This window comes from Coloeus monedula (genome assembly GCF_965178545.1).
Source record: "Coloeus monedula genome assembly, chromosome: Z".
NCBI lineage: Eukaryota > Metazoa > Chordata > Aves > Passeriformes > Corvidae > Coloeus > Coloeus monedula.
The window spans coordinates 25099075-25120371 of record NC_138822.1 but is presented as its reverse complement, the minus strand read 5'-3'; the positions used below and the strand labels follow the sequence as shown (position 1 = coordinate 25120371).

General features: G+C 40.5%; 2 protein-coding genes across 7 annotated transcripts in view; one reads left to right on the top strand and one right to left on the bottom strand.

Annotated features, from left to right (window-relative positions):
• Positions 1–3548, bottom strand: part of PPIP5K2 (diphosphoinositol pentakisphosphate kinase 2) — a 48685-nt gene extending 45137 nt beyond the window's left edge. For 4 of the 5 annotated variants that reach the window (XM_082301228.1, XM_082301230.1, XM_082301231.1 and 1 more), the window contains exon 1: positions 3430–3548. The gene's annotated coding sequence lies outside the window, so the exon portion shown is untranslated. Of the gene's footprint in view, positions 1–3193; positions 3323–3429 lie in introns of those variants that run through there. The other variant, XM_082301229.1, reaches the window with a different exon arrangement.
• GIN1 (gypsy retrotransposon integrase 1) lies at positions 3527–14084 on the top strand. 2 transcript variants are annotated; one of them, XM_082301234.1, is made up of 9 exons: positions 3527–3617; positions 5654–5698; positions 7055–7200; positions 8083–8276; positions 9368–9673; positions 10436–10564; positions 10657–10824; positions 11269–11557; positions 13308–14084. In XM_082301234.1, the coding sequence occupies exons 3-9, from the start codon at positions 7062–7064 to the stop codon at positions 13601–13603; spliced, it is 1521 nt and encodes a 506-aa protein (XP_082157360.1). In that variant the 5' UTR covers positions 3527–3617; positions 5654–5698; positions 7055–7061; the 3' UTR covers positions 13604–14084. The 2 variants fall into 2 exon arrangements, with proteins under 2 accessions (XP_082157360.1, XP_082157359.1); XM_082301233.1 differs by having other exon boundaries at positions 10376–10564.
• Positions 14085–21297: the final 7213 nt, after the last annotated feature.

Below are 21297 nucleotides of genomic sequence, written 5' to 3'. Positions count from 1 at the left end.
ATGCAGTTCCAGGATGGAGCCTTGTTTTACTGAGGGGATCATATTCAGTGTTCAAGTGGTTCTATATGGACAAATAAATTCATATATTAGAAAAGTTATGTAAAAAATGTGTCATTGTATAGTAAGGAAGCATAAAATGGTTTGGGTTTGAAGAGACCGCAAAGATCATCCAGTTCCAAATCCCTGCCATGGGCAGGGAACCTTCCACTAGACCAAACTGCTCCAAGCTTGATCCAACCTGGCCTTGAAGACATCCAGGGATAGGGCATCCACTTCTCTGCATAACCTGTGCCAGTGCCTCACCACCCTCTCAGTAAAGAATTTCTACATAATATTTAATCTAAATCTCTCTTTCTTCATCCTGAAGTCATTCCCCCTGGTCCTGTCACTATAGGCCTTTGTAAATAGTCCCTCTCCAGCTTTCTTGTAGTCAGTCTCCCTTTAGTTACTGGAAAGTGCTCACAGAAGGCCAAATTTGTCAAATTTGCCTTAGTGAAGTCACACTGGCTGTCACCCATCACCTTATTTTCCAAGTGCCCCAGGTGGATCTGCTCCAAGATGTTGCTTAGTAAGCACCTGGTGGCCAATGAATGTGTTTTCTGGGGAAAAAAAAAAACTACTGCACTGTTACTCACACTCCATCTTCAGCAGTAATGTATACATGCAGATGCTTTCACCCACACACTTTTAGGTGTGGACACCTAAAACCTAGGTGGTTAGGACCTAGGTGGTTAGGACCTAGGTGGTTAGGACACACTTCTGACAAACAGAAAACAGGGAGTTGAAACCTCCGAGACAGAAGAGAACAGAGACAAAATTTGTCCTGTTTCATTCAACTGTTCTAACCACTAGGCTACCATAATCCAACTTCACTTTCCCCATGCACCGCTACGTGGGGTTTTGCTGGTTTTTTTGTTGGGTTTGCTTGTTTGTTTGCTTTTTTGTGTTTTTGTTATTGATGTTGTTTTTAACGTGGCCTCTGGATGGCTTTTTACAGGAGAGGGCTTGCTGATCAGCATTCTAAGCACAAGACAGGTCCTTAGTCTGCCAAATCTTACCAATGAGACACTTGCAAACACCCACTCTCAAGCATCAGGAATCCAGAAATACCCACCTTACTGGCATTTCCTACTGGAAACAACTCTGCTCAATGTTAATTACAGGAGTACCTAATATTTCTCAAAATTCTGTATATCTAGGCTAGCTAACAAGCTTCAGTTGCCTAAATCTTCTTCTGGGGACCCTTATTATTTTCCAAGAACAATGGATGTTTGTACCAAAAGTAATATTCAGCCTGATCCTCTGTACTACAGTATCTTAGGGGACAGACAACTAAGAAGAGTTGTGCCGTGCCATGTACGCCAGGAGTCTGTTAAGAGGCCAGCTTTGCAGCAAGGAAATACATGCCTTCTAGGTTCTTGATGAATAAGACTTCTAGTCTTAAAGCACAACTGTTACAATTTTCCAAGAGTAATTACTTGGCTGATTTCCCCATGTCTGCTTTCTCTCCCAGTAATTATATAGATAGTTAGGCAAAGTATTTCCAGCAATTTTGAATTACCAAACCTAAAGTGAAATAACTTTTCAATGGGTCTTTCCCTGACCAAGTTCTTTGCTTGCAGAACTTGTTTTTCCCTAATAGCTCCCCAGCAGAAGAGTGACTTTTCAGTACATGTAAAACTCTTGAGTTTTATCTCCAAATACTGCAGTGTCACAGGCTTACTTCAACTTTCTGGCTGAAACTGCAAAATAAACTCTTACTATCCTTTAACAGAAGTGTTAAAACAGCCTTAGAAGTCTAGAAAAACCCATCTGGTAAATATCATTCTCTTACCTTCCAGACAGAAAGGCAGTATTATTTTAAAGTGGTAAACTACACAAACTGACATCTGGCATGTGTTTTAAGTGTCTCCTGCACAGCTACAGAATAGATAACCTTCACATTCATTAATCTCCAAGCTCCTTTCTAAATCAAACTCTGTCAAACACATCACATAAAGTCATTTATATTTGAGACAAGTTTGAATGTTTCAGGAAGGCTGGCTTCCAAAATTTTAAAGATCCCACTCACAGATGTCAAAACAGCTTCTCCAGATTCTCACAAAAAACTTTAATTCAACTTTATAGCGAAGAGAGGTTTTGCAAAAAAAAATCTGCACTCAAGTTCATTTGGCTCAGTCTCTGGAGGCCTGATCTGTTCTAACCACAACTGCCAGAAGGGTGAAACTTTCTTCCTTAGAAAGAAACAGACAACCAAGACAAGCCAACCAGTATAAAAATTTGAATTTCTCACATATTGAACCACAAGAGGCATATTACATCACAACATACCACAAAAAAGTTTTACGTAGCAAGAATAATTTTGTTACTGATTGAATCAAACCTTGTTCACTAAGACAAATATGGATTCAGTATGAATTTTGATACTCCAAGGAAAAAAACAAGCTTGACTTATTACTCAGAGTACAAAGATGATACAGAAGGGATGCAAAAAAGATGTAAGCTTAAACAGATACAGGGAAACAGCACTTAAAAAGACAGATACAACAATGCAGAAACACTGTTACTAACAGCTGTGAAGGGTACCCCAGTTATAAGTAGTTCGCATGAGAAAGAAAACTACTTATTTCCTTGTGGTTATGACACTGATCACCCCCAATCTTCCTGCTTGTGGCTAACTGCAGCCAACTGCCACAGGTGAACAACAGAAGTGCCAAACCCCCAGCATTTTCAAAGCTAACAAATACTCTGTAAAGTTCCCACGTTCTGGAAAACACCACAAAAACAAAGATAAATGTTACACAGGACATGCCGTCTATACATCTCTCTCATCTCTGCTCCTGACATGTAATCAATTCTCAGCTTTGGGACTGCTGCTGCTTTTCCTCCCCGATATTTTAATTACAGACAGCAATCTCCCTTGCTCCAACTTATATTATACTGAATTTATCATCAGTTTTCGGGATGTTAACAGTGTTCCAAACGCAGAGCTCCAAGAGATGCTCTATCACCTCCCTTCCCACCCCCGTTTAGGCACACGCCACCTTCCACCCCGTGTACATCTGTACCAAAATGCTTCACTTGACACTGACAGCACCGCACGCTGCAACCCCACACACCCGGTGTGCGGCACCACCGCTGCTTCAGCGAAACCCTGTCCGAGAGCAGAACGATCCAAAGACAAAGCGCTGACCGCGCACATGGGCCGCGCGCGCCGCAGTAGCCTTGGGCGTGCCCGAGGACAGGCTGGGGAGCAGCGGGGCTCTGCCCACCCCGCGCTCCGGGGCCAGGGCCGGTGCCCACCGCGACACCGCTTCTCACGGGAACTCTCGCTCGCCTCAGCCGCCGTGCTGCCTACCCGCGTCCTGGCTGGGCCAGGAATGGGAAGGAGGGAAAGGCAGGAACGGAAGGAAGGAGCGGACACCTCACCTGCCTGCGGCGGCCCCGCGGTGCCCTCAGGAGGCGGTGCCACCGCTTCCCCGCCCCCTCGCCTCCCTACCGCCACTTCCGGGGGCACCACAAAAGTCTCGGGGCGCCGCCAGGGCCGGTGCTTCCCGGCGGGACCGACAGCAGCGAGGGCCCCGGAACGGGCCTTGCTGGTACCTCTGCCGGAGCAGGTACGTGCCTGCAGCACGGTGGCTGTGCCTAGCTGTGCCCGCCAAGCCGAGGGGGCGGTGGGGGGCGGCGGCGGGCAGCAAAAACGTCGCGTCGGCGTCGCCTTGCGCATGCGCGGGGCTCGGCCGTGCCAGGCCCCGGGGACGGTCGCTCTCGACGGCTGATTCCGGCATGCCCTGCGCAGGCGCGGTGCATGCTGGGGTGTGTAGTGCTATGGGCGAGAGGGAGGATGCGGAGGCGCCTGCTGGGCATTCTGGATGGCGGCTGAAGCTACCGCGGGCGGCAAGACGCGGTTTCGCGTGCCTACCCACTCGGCCTCATAGGCGCCCGCCCCAGCCCTCTGTCACGCTTGCAAAACCAGGGAGGGATGTAGGCGAGTCCGTCAGTCTGGTTTACATGTTTTTGGAAGCACCTTGGTTAGAAAAGTGATGCTTTTAAGCTGTGTGCTGGAGACAGCCTACAAGAGAGCTGGAGAGGGACTTCTTACATGGGCACGTACTGATAGGCCAAGGGGGAATGGATTCAAAGAAAGGGCAATTTTAGGTCAGATATTAGGAAAAAATTCTTCACTGAGGGGTGGTGAGGCCCTGACACAGGTTGCCCGGAGACGCTGTGGTTGTCCTATCGCTGGAAGTGTTTGATCCCAAGTGGGTTTGGGGCTCTGAGAAACCTGGTCTAGTGGAAGGTGTCACTGGCCATGGCAGTGGTTTGGAAGTTGATGATCTTTAAAGTCCGTTCCAACCCAAACCATTCTGTGACTGTGATTCAGGGCTCCACAGGCAACTCCTGCTTCTTGTAGGAACTGCTGCCAGAGGTAGGGGAATTGATCAAAAGCTGGACTAAAATAATACTTTTCCTGTGAGGATTGTGTTTGTGTGTAGGAGAAATGGGCATTAAAGAATGAAGTAGCTAAGTGTTAGCAGGTGTGGCTGTCTTGGCTAAGCCACTAAAACCAAAAGACCTCTGGTTATATGGAAGTTTCATTCTCTTTGCCAAAATACCTCCTAGTGTATATTTTTCCAGCTTCAAAGGTACTAAAAAATTGATAGCTGATGTTATGGCTTTGATTTTTAGACTACCAGATGCATTATGAGTATTGACAGACATAACGTAGGAATTATCTGAATAAATAAGAAAACCAGAAGATTTTATAAATTGTTCTTTTCAGAGCTGTCCTGTTTGGCTTTTTTTAGGACTAGGCCAAACACAGTAAATTAGGTAGTGGGAGAAAAGATTAGTAGGGATACAAGAAACTAAATATCCAGGAAGGAAGCCCACATTAGGCAGCAGTCCATCAGACTGCTGAAGCACATAACAGTTTGCTGGATCAGGATCTTACTAAATTAATGTGTGTGGGTGCTACATAGTGCATTCTTTCTTCATTGGCTTCATTACCTAAGCTCTTCAAAACTTTTACAACAGAAACTGCCATTGCAGGAATGTGGATAGGGTGTCTGCTTAGCCAAAGTGTATGCTGTGGTCCTGTTTACAAGTATCTTGTTGCTGTGCAACTTCATTTTATTAAAATGGGCAATTCTGGGCTCCATGGAGAATATTTGCTGTTTCAGGAAAGTTTCAAAAGTACTGGAAGAATAAAGATTGTTCTGTAACATCTTTTCCTCCCATGTGTAAAAGTCTGTCAAGCCAAAAGAGTCCGTCATCCCTGTGGTTAAGTAACAGGTCATACCTGGCTAGTTTTGACTTTAGGTAACTTAAGTACAGGACTGGCCTTCAGGAAACCTCTGAGTAAAACTTGAATGTGTACCCCTGGCAGATGGGAGATTTTAATTGCCCTTTACCAGTGCTGTTTTACTCTCAGTAATACTAGTTAATTGACTTCTTTTAAACAACAGAAACATGAATTTATTTCATGGTAGCCACACCTTTTTTTCTGCTGTTAGTTATCCAATTTACCAGCTCGGTGGGTTGGTTTAGCATGTGCTGTCAGATGTAAATTTACAGGAAACTGCTGTGTGAGACCAGTCCTGTGTTCTGGCTCCTCTCTTTCCCTGTTCTGAAACACCCTCTTCCTTCACAGGCAGGATCGTGGTGTTGAAGAGTACATCTGTGCTAGTTCCCTCAGGTATGAAAATTTTACTTTAAAACTAATGTTGTATGACAAGAGACTTGGCTGGTTTTGAAAACCAGCTCTAGGTTGTACAAAAATGACGTATTCAGTGTGGCAAAAGTCTCATCACATTTTGAATGGGAAGTTCCTGGAATGCATTTGCCATTGATAATAGCAGTGCTTAGCTCAGGGTGCAGGTTCCAAAAATAGCATATAGCAGTTTCTTTTCTGGGAGGAAAGGATGAAATGAAAGCTGGCATAATCACTCATAAGAGCTCTTTATCTCCTTCCCACAACCAGCGTAGTAAAGGTAGGTGAGGATCTGTAAATTGAAAAATAGACATCTTGTCCTACACAATTTGTTTTCAAATAGCATCAGCACATAATGAGATGATGCACATTCCATTCTCACTGGATACTGTCACTTTCCCATAATTATAAGTCACTTAGAACACACAGCAGACAAACTAGTTACTCTTTTTAGCAGGCATGTATTGTCACAGTCTGGCGTTGGAACAATGGCAGGATAAGGAAGAAATTGACTTAATGCTGTGGATAACCAGCATTCACTATGAAATTATGACATGGCAGACCCCAAGCTTGATCCTGCTCTTGCAGACATCGACGAGAGCAGGATTAAACTGCTGTTTCATCTATGCTGCCGGAACAGATTTGGGAAAAAAACAAACCACTCAAATCATGTAGAGCCTGCATCAGTAATCCTGCCTGTGAATATTTCTATTTTCATTATTATGTAATTATTTTGATGCTATTCTTGCTAAACTCAAACATATTCTGTATCAATGGCCTATTTTACTAATTATATTATTGCTTATTAATGTGATCAGGGAAGTCAGCCTGTGTCAAGGAATGAATTGTTACCTTGCATGCAGCATCTGGTTTGGAATTTCAAAATCTAATTGTCAGATTAATTAGTGAAAAAAATTAATTTCCATTTGTTTCTCTTTGGGAAGTTGTTTTTTTCCTAGTTGCTTATGTGAGTTTTTCTCAACTAAAGTGGATCTTTGGACAATCTCTAGCACAACTGAATTTGAGAGGTACCCAAAAATGAAAAGAACAATTTCTTTCTCTCTGATCCCATTTCCTTCCCCTGTCCAATGAGTATAGTAGAAGCTTCCATTGTGTGGAAATTTTAAAGTTTGAGAAAACCAACTCTGCTTAGAACAAAATTAGTGTTTCAAGCAGTGTTTCTTGTTGCTAAAATTGATGGTGGATGCGTACAGTGGATGGTGTAACCTCTTCTTAGAAGCTACATAACCAGGATGCCTCTGAGCTACAAAGAAATCAGTAAAAACTTGAAAATGTGCTTCTCTGACAATTTATCTAATAAATTCTGTGCATTTTGTTCAGATTGGCAATGGTTCGTAGCGGAAAAAGTGGTGGGCTCCATCTGAAGCAGATTGCATACTACAAGCGAACTGGGGAATATCATCCCACAACATTATCAAGTGAAAGAAGTGGAATCAGGAGAGCTGCCAAAAACTTTGTTTTCAAAGGTAAAAAATTTTCTCTCAAATTATGCCAAAAATAGATACTAAGATGAAGATTTGCTAATAGGGAAAAAAAAAGTGAGGTCTTGCTCTGCAAGATCTGCATTCTATGATTTTAATAGACATTCTCTATGAGACAAATGCTCTGCAAATCCCTGGTTAATATATAACAGGATGGTTGTAGAAATGGAAGCTCAATCTGCTTTAGTCCATTCCAGGACAGGTTTATTTATCTATATAAAAGCCAAACCTTGTTTTATATACTGGAGAAATATGTAGTCACTGCAATCCATAATTGAAAGTATTACAGAAAGGGAAATAGATCTGCAGCTGGAGACGAGGAATGCTCCATCCAGTCTAGGGGATGGCTGGACAGAAGTGCAAGGACAACTTTGCCATCAGTCACCTGAGAGCCTCCAGGCTGTTCCCAACTTTATTGCAGCCCTGGAGATGTATGAGCCTTTGTAGTCTGCTGTGCTGTCTCAATCCCATCAAAACTGCCAATTTTGTGTAGAGAGAAGGCAGGGAGGAGTTAAATCTATGACCATCAGTGTCAGGTTGCTGGCAGGCACCCAACAGCTTCACAAACAACAGTCTCAACACTCCTTTCGAACCCCAGTGTTGATTTGTGTTTCAGTCAGACTTCCTGTGGGAATGCTGTTTGCATTCTGACTTGCCCTTGTAACTTCTCATGTCCAGAGGAGTTAATAAACATGGCTGAACTAATGGCTCTTTGGAGGACATAATTGAAATGTTTGTAAACAATAAGGTATGTTTACACCAAAGTGAACTTACTATAATAAATTCTGTTCTGAGTCATGCTCAGTAGTTTAGTAAACTAAACAGAAGACAAAGCACTTGCTTATAATTTGCTGGTACTTCTTTCAGAAAACAAGTTGTTCTATGTTGGAAAAGACAGAAAACAAATGCGCCTGGTAATTGTTTCAGATGAAGAGAAGAAAAATGTCCTCGAGAAATGCCACAAAAATGCTGCTGGCACTCATCATGGTATATCAAGGACACTGACTTTAGTGGAGTCTAATTACTACTGGACCTCTGTAACAAATGATGTCAAGCAGTGGGTATGGCCTCATAGCTACAGGATACTTTATGTAGTCTGTTGCAAGTGTTCGGTAATCCTACGAACTTTGATACAGCAAGTATCCAGGCTGTTTCATGAGGAGGAAATGTGAGCTTGCAATCACACTACAACTGGTTATCTTGGCAATGCATGGTGGTTTTTTACCCTTTTACTACTTTTTACCCTTTTACTACTGACTTGCACACCACTATGCTGTAGTGGGGAATCCTAATCTCTTTTGGTAGGCAGGGCACATCCGGTCCCTGAGAGATTTCTTGTGCAAGGAGTCTCACATATCTTTTTTAGGATGCAACATGCCATCACAAGGATGTGTGGCCAGAGTAGCTGCCAGCAGATAAGAACATGAAAATGGTGTCTCTGCTTTACAATTAGGCATGTTCAGGAAATAGTTAAACAAATCAAAGCTTGGGAAAGCTCCTTCTCCTTCACCCAAAGATACAGGGGCAGGAGCCCCTGGCAGAATTTGATCCTTCAGGAAACTATATGTAAATGTCCTTTAAAGCCAAATTACTGTTGCTATCAGCTTACTGCATCACCTGAATACTTTGAGTTCATGTGCAACTGTTACGTGAACTGAATATGAGTCATTCCTTTCAATTTAGATTGGACAGAGGGGCTCTGTCCTGTAGATTAAGCTGTTATGCATGGAAGATTGTGATACAGGGTTTTTCAGCCACAGCATACATAGATAAGCCAAAAGAAGAATGATTAGGACTTCCTCTCATTCCCAGCTGCTTCCTGCTTCCTTTGGTATTTACAGATAGTAATGGATTTTAAAATTTTTATTGTGGACTTGAAAGAGCACAGTGCTTTCAGAATGGAGAGAATTCAGCTATGAGTTCTTTTGCATGTCCCTCTCCTGGCCTTCAGTATTGTTTGTTTTTATTTTGGTTTTATGCTGGGTCTGAAAAATCCTAGGGTAAAAAATTGTAAGAAAGGTGATAAATTTGTTTTGCATTGCCTGGTTTGACCTGATTCACAGAGAAATAGTGGATATCTGTGATTCTGACAGTTGTCTTAAACCTCACCATCACTTTTTATTGTTAACGTCTTCCCTGATGTCTTCTCCAGGTGTATGCTTGCCAGCATTGCCAGGTGGCAAAGAACACAACCACCACAGTGCCGAAAACACACCCTATCAAAGCAGAGGACCCATGGACAGCAGTCACTATAGACCTAATGGGACCTTTCAACGTTACCAACAGAAGTCACAAATACATCATAATTATGACAGATTTGTTTACAAGATGGACTGTTATCTTACCACTGCATGACACTTCAGCAGCTGAAATTGCTAAGGCAATCATAAATGTGTTTTTCTTATATGGGCCACCTCAAAAGATGCCTTTTGATCAAGGGAAGGAGCTTGTTTGTCAGGTAAGTATTTACATGGCTGGTTAATCTCTTTTTTTTGGTTGTTTTTTCCCCTCAAGGAAGAAATGCATTTTCCCTTATATTGGATTTGAATTTTAGATTATTTTTGAGAGAGACTCTAGTATTTTTTTTCTTTAATTGAAAAAGTAAAGAAGTTAGCACATACAAAAAAAGTCAAACCAATTATTTGCAATTATAATGCTATACAATGTTTCCCAGGGCTTTATTCTTTGTTAAAAGAACAAAGTAAAATTATTTCCTGGCAGTTACAGTACAGGTTTTGTCACTCACTTGAACTGGCATAAATTTACATGCTGCAGCCAGCTGTATCTTCTTCATCCATATTGCTCAGTATAGTAATAGCTAAGGGTCTTTTTGACATTGGTTTATAGTGATTATGAAGGACTTTCCACACTTTGTTCCTCTCAGAGATCAAGAGGTCATCAGACTGCGATATGGAGGTAATGACAGATCGAGTTAAGTGGCAAAAGGTGGTTAGGAACCATCAGTCACCGGCTCCTAAGCCCTACTTACTCCTTTAGCTCTCATTCGCAGTCCTGGTGTGTTTTGTGCCAATATGTATGCAAGACTTTTTCCAGTCACCACCATATCAACAAAAGGGGTGGAAAACTGAGGGTTTTTTTACTTGAAATGGGATACAGAACAGGGGAAATGTTCACTAATTGTGTTCTTCTTCTTTTGAAGATAAATGAAGAACTGTTTGCACTGTTTGGAATGAAACAAATTGTATTGTCTTATCCTCAGACAGATGATGTAAATGAAAGAATGTCCAAGACAATCAAAACTTTCCTTAACAAGTACTGCATCGACCATCCAAATGATTGGGATGAACATTTGTCTGCTATAGCCTATGCTTTCAATTTGACAAATTTGGTATGTCAAGGGTCTTCTTTTGACTGAAATCCTCCAAAATGTCTGCAAAGCTGTATGCTAAATTTGCTTGCTTTTGGTCCCCATTTAAATAGGAGCCAGATCAAAACACCCCATATTTCCAAATGTTCAACCGTAACCCACATGCTGTTGAGTCTATGAATATATGTGTGGAAGGAAAATATAGTATTTTTGCCAAAATATTTGAAGCAACTAAAAAATTCAGTCAAGCACTGGAAGAAGAGAAAACCTCAGATTGCCAGGTAAATGTTATATATTTGAATTTTACTAGTAAGAGGACCGAAGATAAAGATGGAAAGGTCTGAGGCATAAAGTACAACTAACCTTATAAAATCATGTGGGGGTTTGAGTGGTGGTTTTTAGTTTGTGTTCCTTCCCCTGTGATCCTTTCATTTCAGTGTAACACATCTCATATGTATTTGGAGGGAGTAATGTTAAGAGACCTATTGTCAAAAGTTTACTATGTCCGACTTAGAGGGCAGAAAAGATAAGTTGAAAGCTATTGCCTATGGACTGGTGATTTATCAAGTTAAAATCAATTTCTTCATCACTCTTTAGTCCCACATAACTACAAACTACAAACATCCAAAACTACTCAATGTCATGCTTAAGCACTATTAACCAATGCTACAAAAATGCATTATTACTTTTGGAAAAAAAAGTCATTTATGTGTATCTTTCTGTAGGCAGATAAAAAAACTTCAGATGAACAAAAAATCAGAACCAAAATCACAGTCAAAAGGAAGTCAAAACAATTAAATACCCTTCGACTTAAAGTTGGCCATGAAGTCCTCAGGAAAAGAAAAAACTGGTGGAAAGATGGTCGTTTCCAGTCGGAATGGATTGGTCCTTGTATTATAGATTACATCACAGAAAATGGCTGTGCAATATTAAGAGATTCCACAGGATCCAGGCTGAAAAGACCCATCAAGATGTCTCACCTCAAGCCATACATAAGAGGGTCCAATGAAAAAGGTATATAGTATTTTTTAAATTTGTATTTTTATATATGTAAAAAAAGTTGGGTTTTTTGTTTTGTTTTTTAAACTTCTCTGTTGTGTTGTTAGGTTATTGGAATGAACAAGTATCATTCATTCACCAGTGGGAGTTACATTAGCACACACAATAATGTAATATCTGTAGTTTTCAGTAAGGAGAACAAGGGAGCGTGAGTGACATGAAACTATGCAGAGCATGGAGGAGAGCTCCTGAATCATGTTTAAGTCTTTTTGAAAGTAGCCTCTATTAAAGTTGCTTCAAATCACTGGTTTGGCTCTATTTGTGCTGGCTGATAGAAGTATAAGAACATGCTAGAAGTATAAGCAGGCTGAACTGTGTTCAAAGGAGCATTTTCTGACTGTTGTTTCTGTTTTGGTGTAGGCTGGATTCACATTAATTTTGCTTGTGCGATGGAAACTGTCTCTTTTTTACAACATCGGAGTGTCTTCTAAAGCCTTAAAATAGGAAGACTACAGCAGAGAACTGATTTTGGAATAGTTTATTTCAAATTGAAGAAGTCAGTGTTTTTCTTACCAGAGCAAATAAAATTATCATGCTCTGCAGTAGGATGGCTAGAAATTCCCCAGGATTTGGGTAACCAACTTCCACTCTTGGTCTTACATATTCAGTGTGTCCTTTTGCAAATCAAACAGTGGCAGCTGTTTCTTTTCTGCTCATGCTGTCTTTGAGTCACCATAGGCATTTTGAGGAAAATTAAATGCATGGTGTGCGGAAGACTTCTGTCACAGAACAGGCTGCTTTTTACTTCAGAGTTCTTGAAGAGCAGAACAGTTCCCACACTATTGGCACATGTGGTCAAGCTTTGGTTCTTGTAAATATTATATAAACTACACAGAGATGGTAATTTCTTCCATCACCTCTTAAAGCTGAGAGATTTGCAATGCTGAAACTAATTCTGGAATTTTGTTTAAGAAGCCGAAATATTTATGTCAGTTGTCAGTTACGGATTTCATAACTAAGATCTTGATTTCATGTCACATCATGAGGCGGCTACTTTTTTTGGACGATCACTCTGTGCCTTCTGGTTCCTCATTAAATTGCTGATGCATGAGGAGAGAGTCACACATATCAAGCATGTAGATAATGTGCAGCTATTACAATAACTTTGGTAAATTGTGTCACTGTATAAAAAGTTAAAAGTAGTTGTCTTTGTAGTATTAGAGCCTAATATCTTTACTGCTGAATATTGCAGAAGTAGTGTGTAAACACAGAATTCCCTTTTTCAGGAAGTGACTGTCTTGGTCTTGGCTGGGATAGATTTTGGGGGTTTTTTTTACTTACTTATTTTACTTACTTTTTAAACTTTTCACGGTTTAAGAAAGCCTGTTGTATGTTGGATTAAGATTTCCCAGTGAGAGCATGAAGAAACCACATTTGTCTGTGTGCATGCACAAAATGAAAGAATCTTCATGTCCATTTATTCAAGCTGTTGGTTCAGTAGGTGACTATGATAGACATTAAGCTAGTCATTGACTTAGCTAAGAAAAGTTCTAAATGTGGATCATTGCAAATATTATTTTGTGGATGTAATGAGATGCCAAACATTTGATGCTCAGTGAACCTGGGAAATTCACATTATCAGTCTGCTGTCACTTAAACACTCTTGTTCTCTTTCAGAAATTGTTTTGAAAAGTAAGTTAGCACCTCACTAACATTTTGAGTATGGCTTCAGGGATCTGAACTAATGGCTACTTTCCTTTTACAGACAACCATTACTTTCTACAAGGTCCAGTAGTTGACCATGACTATATTGGCTTATCTGAAAGATCTAATAATTCAAGCCAGCCAGACTGTGTTGCTGAAGGGGAAATAAATGCCTACAAAAGAGATGTCATGTCTGCTGTACAGATTCCACTTGCAGTCTGCAAAGACCAAGAATCAGCAGATGGTAAACATGAGTCTGAGCTGAGAGAAGATCACTGCATCGAACCAAACACAGCAAAGCCAGAGAAATGGCCTTCACCTTGTTGGACCCTTCAGACCAAGACAGAGGAGACTTAAGCATAGTCTTCTGTCACATTTCATTGCCAAGCAGTTTGGAACTACTGTGACAGACTGAAAAAAAAAAAAAATAATAGCTCCAACTTCCTTATCCCAACCCACTTTACTGCTTTATGAATCTAAGAGTGCTGTAGGTAGCTACTGGTTCATTTGTCTGGGAAAAGCACTAGCAAAAACACATATTCTGATCATATATTTAAATTTCAGATTTTGTTGGTAGAATGCCAATGTGGCCATCCATGCCTTACTGTTATCCTCTCAGGACACAATGCATCATTTCACTGTAATGACCTTTTCCATTTAACCCTTAGATGAGTCATTTCTAATGTGCACTGTGAGATGAATTTAACCTAAGCAACTTGGTGTAAATTTTCCCTCCACTACAGAGAAGCTTATGTCTTCCTTTTTCTGTTATATAACAGTTTTCTATTCTTTCTGGGAAGCTGCAGCCTCTGACTTACACAACTTTTAATTTAATCTAATTTAGTCTAATCCATTTAAGATCTCACAAAACAATAAAACTTACAAAATCAAATATGTGTAGTGTTCTATGCATGAAACAATGAGGGCTTCAGCTGTTCCCTGTTCATCAAAAGTCGGCTGGAGTAGGCAGTTTTAATATTTCAGGCATGTGAAAAAATCTTAAGAGAATTTAATATTCATTTGTGCTTTTTTCATCTGGTTCTCCATTACAGTTGCCTCTTCACTAAGCCTGTGGATGTTGGGAGATTTTCCATGGACAGTGGGCTATGAAAGGTGAAGCACTGGTATTAACTTACTCTCTGATTTCCTTGAGTAAGTTGTTACTGGTCTGGACTTCCTGCTGAGAAGACTGTATCTCAAAGGCAGCTGCACAGGAATTTTTTCATGTGGAAAACTGATGAGTGCAAGTCAGTTCCTTTTTTTTTTTTTTTTTTTTTTTTTTTAATAGGGGATTGACATGAAGATGAAGAAAACCAGCAGAAAACTGAATTGAGCAATTCAGCAACTTCTGGGTGATGCTCTGGAAAATTTGCTTATCTTGCTCTCTGAATGTGTGTGTTCCCTCTCATCTCTACTCCTGACTGTCACATTCCTCCACCTGTGTTATAAGTCACGTACTATTTATTAAGAATTTTCAGTTAATTTTTGGCAATTAGATGTGGTTGTCAAGGCTGCTTAGGTACCTACCTCATACAGAAATTCACATGTATGGTACAGTATATCTGTGATACCATGGGATGGATCTGTGTGAGAAAAGAGCTCAGCACCATTACAGAATCCTGTCTTAAACTTCAAATGAGAAATAATTAATACTCAAATTTTTTTGTGTCTTCTGAAAATGCAGTCCTACAGATACAGTTTTTCTCCACCAAGACTGCTTCAGAAAGAGTCTTTCTGAATATACTATGTGTGTGCACACATGGAATAAATACTTATTTTTGCATATCATGCCTTTAAAGAAAATACTAGTGTCAGGAGTAAAACTGGAGAATAAGGCATTATTTGTAAGACTCATTTCTGCTTTGGTAGCTGAAAAAGAGAATCAGCCTCTCTTAGTTTTTTTTTTACTTAAAGTGATCAGTTCCTGACTTGTGCACAGTACAGCAGAGCTGTTTTCTGGGGCAGTTCTGGAGTAATGCAAGTGTTGTAGAGTTGTTAGAGCTACACTGAAGAGAAAGAAAATGCTACAGTGAGAGAGGAATGGGGAAAACACAGAACCATTTACCATACTGTGTACATTAAACATATTGCTGGTCTTTCAGGCTTCCTGGTAATTTTAATCTACTGTATTGACCAGTAGGCTCATTAGTGACTTACCAGTGCACTGAAATGTGGCCTTCTGTGCATACAGGAGGTTCACTGAAATAAAATACAGGGTTTTCAAACTATTGACAAGAAGAACAGTCACTGGAAAAAAAAACCCACCAGACACCTAGATTAGAAGACCAAAACTGACACAAGAGTAAGCAAGATTTAGCAGTGTCTTCAAAAAATGGGTACTATACTCTTCTGCACCTATTAGAAGACCTGTTGGTCTGCTGTTTATACCTTGGTAACCAAACTATGTAGAAATTTGGAATGAAAAGCAGTACACAAAAAGCTTTAATTTGAAGAGGAAGGCTCTTCCAGGTAGAAGTAACCAGACAGAAAACTGAACTTTAAAACTTTTGATTCAGGAGCAGATAATCCTGAGAGCTGCATTCCCTAGTCAATTCTCCTTTCAACTTGTACATAGATGAAGGGGTCTGCAGCAACTTTGCTGCACTGATAGCAGAAGCAGGTGTGCCAATAAACAATAAATGTTACAGGAAATACACCATTTCCCCTTCATCAGGCAGTGCTGCCCTGCTACAGATTGCTAGTGCAGTGATTAGCAGATCACTTGGACACAACTTTCTATAATTCTGTATTTCCATGTACAACTCATTACTCACGTGGATGAGCCCTTTTCTGGGTGCTTGCAAAGCATCTCAAAACTCGTCAGCAGAGCTGGAGCATTCAGCTCTGCAGCTGGTGACAAGAATAGGTGCCTTAAATACGTAAAGTGATATCTGAGTAAGTGGGTTAAAAGGGAATAAATCAGATTTCACAAATTCAGTACCTAAAATTAGTTGATTATTTTTGGCAATTGATGCCTTTAATCTCCTTATGCCTCACTTCCCCTTTTGTAGAGAGTAGCACCATGTCAGATTCCAGACAAACTGCAAAAAATACTCATTACTCTTCAGAAAGCTGGCAGACAGAGTGATGAAAGCCCCAATAGAAAAGCCCTTAAGAAAATGAGTTCTATGTTTTGTGCATCATCTCAGTGACATGCAGTAAATAAAACATGTGCTTCCCCACCAGATTGATTCTGAGTCTTTACCGTAGTCAGAAACATCATCCATCACTCCCATAGATTAAAGACCAAGAAGAAGGAAAGCAGAGCGCATAGTTACGGTGTAATACCGGCAAACAATTTTTTTTAGTCTTAGCTTCCGTGTGTTCGTCTCCAGAGGGAGACGTTTGGGATTTGTGTTGGAGCGTCGGTCGCAGGGTGGCAGCCTGGACCCGCGGGAGCCGCCGCCCGCAGGGTCCGCGGGGCGCGCCGGAACTGCTGCCCACCCTGCCCTCCCGAGGATGTCTATCGGAAACTACGTTCGCAGCAGAATTTTCGGCAATTTTCACATCGAATTGTCGATAATTACGGGAGCATGAATACATTTCCGAGAGAAATATGATCCGCTGTGTGACCGACCTGTCATGGGAGCCAGAGTACAAAAATTCTCTGCTTGTGCATTAGGCGGTTTTATATCACAGCTGCCAACTGTGGTAAACTTCCAGTACAGCTTTACACCTTCCTAGGAACTGGGCACCTTTCAGTACTCGTTACACCTTGGTTGCTGTGAGCAGGATCTCGCAGGCAAGTGTCTGGAAAAAGGCCATGCCTTCCACTTCCTTATGTGTGGCACAGTGTGTGTGACCTGAGAGCAGACCCGAGGAAACATGGCAGAATTGCGGGATTCAGTCTATTTTCCAGCAAGTAATTTTCTCTTGAGCAGCAGTTTTAGGATGTGTCATGGCTGAAGGAAGCAGTAACAAACACGGGGGAGAGGGTATTCAGAGCACTAAGGATTGCAGTGGCCAGGGTAGGGTTCTGCCCTGAAACCCTAAATGATAAATAGCACCAACTTTAGCCTCTTATGGCTGTTGCCTAATCTCCATTCTGAAAATATTCTTCACTTATAATTAAAAAGAGTAGAAGATTTAGGTTTCTCATAGGTCTCAGAAAAAGAAATGTAGTCTGTAATTAATAATTTTCCTAGTTTGCTGAACTGTTACCACTCTTTTCTAAGGAAAAAAATTACTTCACTGCATCTTTAAACCAGTACTTTGGCACAGTGCCCTAGAATAAGATTGCCCATACATCATCCATATGTTTTCTAAAAAGCTGTACAGTGAAATCAGACAGAGCTTCACTCACAGAATGTCATGCCTCACATGCAACTCGTTAATAAGAAACGTAAGTGGAATGGAGATAAAGAAACAGTAAAATAAAGTGCCTTCATGACCTGTAGTACTTAAAAAAACCTAGTGCAACTTCCAGATTGACTGCCATGCAGTATCTCTCCAAATATGTGCTAACAATGCCAGCTGGATGTTATTTTAGGTTTTTCAGCCACCATGTCCAGAAACAGCAAGAAGTTTGCAAGTTTTGCTTGGATAAGTAGCTATCACTGTAGATTTTAAATCCTCTTCTACACTGTCAGCTCCCCTCTTTTCTTCTGCCGGTAATGCTTAGCTGTACAGATGAATCTAATTTTTTCACCATTATTGGAGAAGAGCCTAAAGAGCAGTTACAGTGTAAATTTTACTAATAAATTTTGATAATTCACATAAGAGAAAAAATATTTTCACATTTAAGAATTAAAAAAACCCCAAAAGGTAAAGGCAAATCAGGGTGCTAAAACTCTAGTGTTCACTAATATGTCTTTTACATAGAAAATACAGTGACTTAATTTCAGCTCTTAATTTTAATTGACTTGAATATTTGGTTCTGGTTTTGGGGTTTTTTACTGGTTTTTTACACTACATGAATCCACACAAACTCTGAACTATATAATGACATAGTCTTTAAAATTTTAAAGTATGTCCTAAAGTGCAATTAAATAATTAAATAATAAAGGTGCTTTTACATTGCTCAGCAGTGATGTTCCACACAACTTTTACTGCTAATACATACGTAGTCTTTCAAACAAGTTTCCACAGGTATTTGAATGGCAAGCTAAAAATCACCAAAGCTGCTTCTCTGTAGCATGACACATGCTTAATCCTAATCCATTGTAGTGTGACAGACATTACTGACCTAAAGACTCTCATAAAACTTAGATAAATATAACTTTGGCAAGGAAGAAGCTTTTGCAATTTACCACATTGATCTATAAATCCTCATTAATTCTACAGTGCACTGCTTGATTAGAAAACAACTTAATCAAGATGCTTCCCAAGGAATCAATTTATACCTAATGATACTTGGTAGCAAGGACAGCTGCTTAATTTGGATTGTAATTTCAGTTAATTGGGACACCTTCAGGTGACGTGGGTGGCAACCTGTGTGTTACAGGTCAGTGCATCCTCCTCATGGCACCTTGCAGTTGTCCCAGTCTGCCCTCACTTAGAGCAGATTCACAACAAGGTGCCAAGAATTACCCGACACCACTTGCCAGTGGATCACAGCCACCTTCCCATCATTCTGAAGGACATCCCATGGGTCAGACTATTTAAAACAGGCAGATGCTTAGTACAGTACAACCAGAGGGAAAGGTGTGTAGCTACTTGGTCAGCCTGATTTAAATGAAAATATTCAGCCCCTACAATAGCCAGGATTCTTACTTCTTAAAAAGGCTTAAAAGATTAATCAACAACATATGGAAGGTAGTACCATGTCTTTTAAAATGTGCAATTACATGTTGTTCATTAAAGCATAATCTTATCTGGAATAACTGCTGAAAACGAATTTAAACATGCTCTCTAACTCCACCAGCTTAGACTGAATAACTAGAATTCAGCATTTAATACAATAAATATTAGCACATAGAGCCTGTTAGGATGGAGGATGGTCTGATGGCTTATTAAAATGAGAACTATGATTCATAAAGCTTGTGTCTTCCTTTTTACGTGAATTTTCTATTGCACTATGAAGTCTCTGGTACATTGTTTTCATAAGATGCAGCTTTAGTATGAGATAAAGAACATTCAGTGCCTTCACACAGGTTCAGATGTTCCAATTTTGCCATTGCGTCTGTACAAAATTAGAGCACAAAACCTGAGGTGCTGAAATTTGATTGCTGCTGGAAAGTAGCTGGTTGCCTGTCTATGCAGTTATTAAAAATGACAGAATGGCTTGGGTTGAAAGTGACCTTAAAGATCACCTAATCCAACCTCTCTGCCGTGGGCATAGACATTTTCCATTGAACCAGGTTGCTCAGAGCTCCATCCAACCTGGCCTTGAACACTTCCAGGAACGGGGCATCCACAGCTTCTTTGAGCAACCTGTGCCAGTGCCTCACCATGCTCAGAATAAAGAATTTCTCCCTAATACCCAGTCTAAATCTCCCTCTTTCCGTTTAAAATCATTGCGCCCTTGTCCTGTCACTACAGTCCTTAGTAAAAAGTTTCAGTCTTTCTTATAAACCCACTTTAAGTACTGAAAGGCCAAAATGTGATCTTTGGGGAGCCTTCTCTTGTCCAGACCAAGCAACTCCAACTCACTCACCATCTTCACAAGAGAGGTACTTCAGCCCTCTGATCATCTTTGTGGCCTCCTCTGGACCCACTCCAACAGGTCCACATTCTTCTTATTTTGGGGACCCCAGAGCTGAATGCAGCACTGCAGGTGGGGTCTTACCAGAGCAGAGCAGAGGAGCAGAATCTGTTCCCTCATCCTGCTTCTCTTTAGGCAGCCCAGGATTATTGTAGAGACCAGTGTCTGAATTCCAGAGAGCTGAGATTATGAGTAAAGCTCAAATAATCTGTTTTAGCCTGTACTTGCAATTAAATTGTTTAGCTGATTCCCTCTCAACAAAACATCATCTAGAATTGGAGATAACAGCTCAAATAAAGTAAAGGACAAAGAGGGAAGCTGCATATTACTTCCACTGAGCTCTGCTAATGGAAGCAGAGAACACCCAACATCATTTGGACACAAGGTGAGCTAACCAAATGTTAGAAAAACACACCCTTATTGATTGCTTTTGAGAAAAGCCTGTCATCTTTTAGAACTGATGGTATATACACCACCTATGACAGCAGTGTCACCACAGCTTTCTTAATTGCTGTCACTGGAACCTTCCTGTAAACTAGTGATTTAGCATTTTTATAGACAGCTTCAGAAGATTCTTCCCAACTAACTGGTTTGTTTTTATTCATATATAAGAGGATCAAGGCCACAGCTAAAAATAATACTGCCCTGCTTTCAAAAGTGAGAAAGAAACAGGCTGTTTTCCTTGTAACATTAGGAAAACAAAAATTTGCATGAGAGAGAGCAATTTAAGAGTATGCACTAAATATATTTCACACAAAACTGCCTGTACTCCAGTGTTTCAGATGGCTATCCTGGAGATTTTGCCGTATGTGACAAAAGAAACTAGCTCGCAAAGGATTTTAAGTTTGGTGTTGTTTTGTTTTGTTTTTTTTTTTTCTTTTTCCAGAAAAAGGGGATTTATAAAATCTCACTGGGGGAAGAAATCTTACCTTGTGCTCCACTATCATTACCCTTACTCCCCAATAAACCATCTTGCAAAACCACCACAAGGAGCCTAAAGCCTATTTTCTGACCTCAATGCCAGCAGCAGCCTATTACAACACCTGCAATGACGAAAATGAAAACTGTTTCATAAAACCCTGTGGCAATTACAGCTGTGTACACTCTGCTTATAATAGCAGTTTAAAAAGGACATTAATTATGCTCTGATCATCAAACTGGACCGATTAGTCATGATGATGTTGCACAATGATTCACACTCCAGATGACTCATACAGAGAGGGTAATTATCCAGCAGGACTTCCGTAAGTCTGCTTTTAAATATGAGAGCTCATTACAGAACTGAGGGCTCCTGTTGTATGAATGAAAAAGGAATTGTGGAGAAAAAATGAAAATCAGTACTTCCAATCAGGTAGTATTAGATGCCTATCCTGACTAATTTGTATATTTAATTTGAGACACAGGTTTC

Coding starts and splice junctions, on each gene's coding strand:
- GIN1 (XM_082301233.1), top strand. CDS start 7,062: ATGGTTCGTAGCGGAAAAAGTGGTGGGCTCCATCTGAAGCAGATTGCA. Junction 7,201..8,082: donor CAAAAACTTTGTTTTCAAAG/GTAAAAAATTTT, acceptor TACTTCTTTCAG/AAAACAAGTTGTTCTATGTT. Junction 8,277..9,367: donor CAAATGATGTCAAGCAGTGG/GTATGGCCTCAT, acceptor TGTCTTCTCCAG/GTGTATGCTTGCCAGCATTG.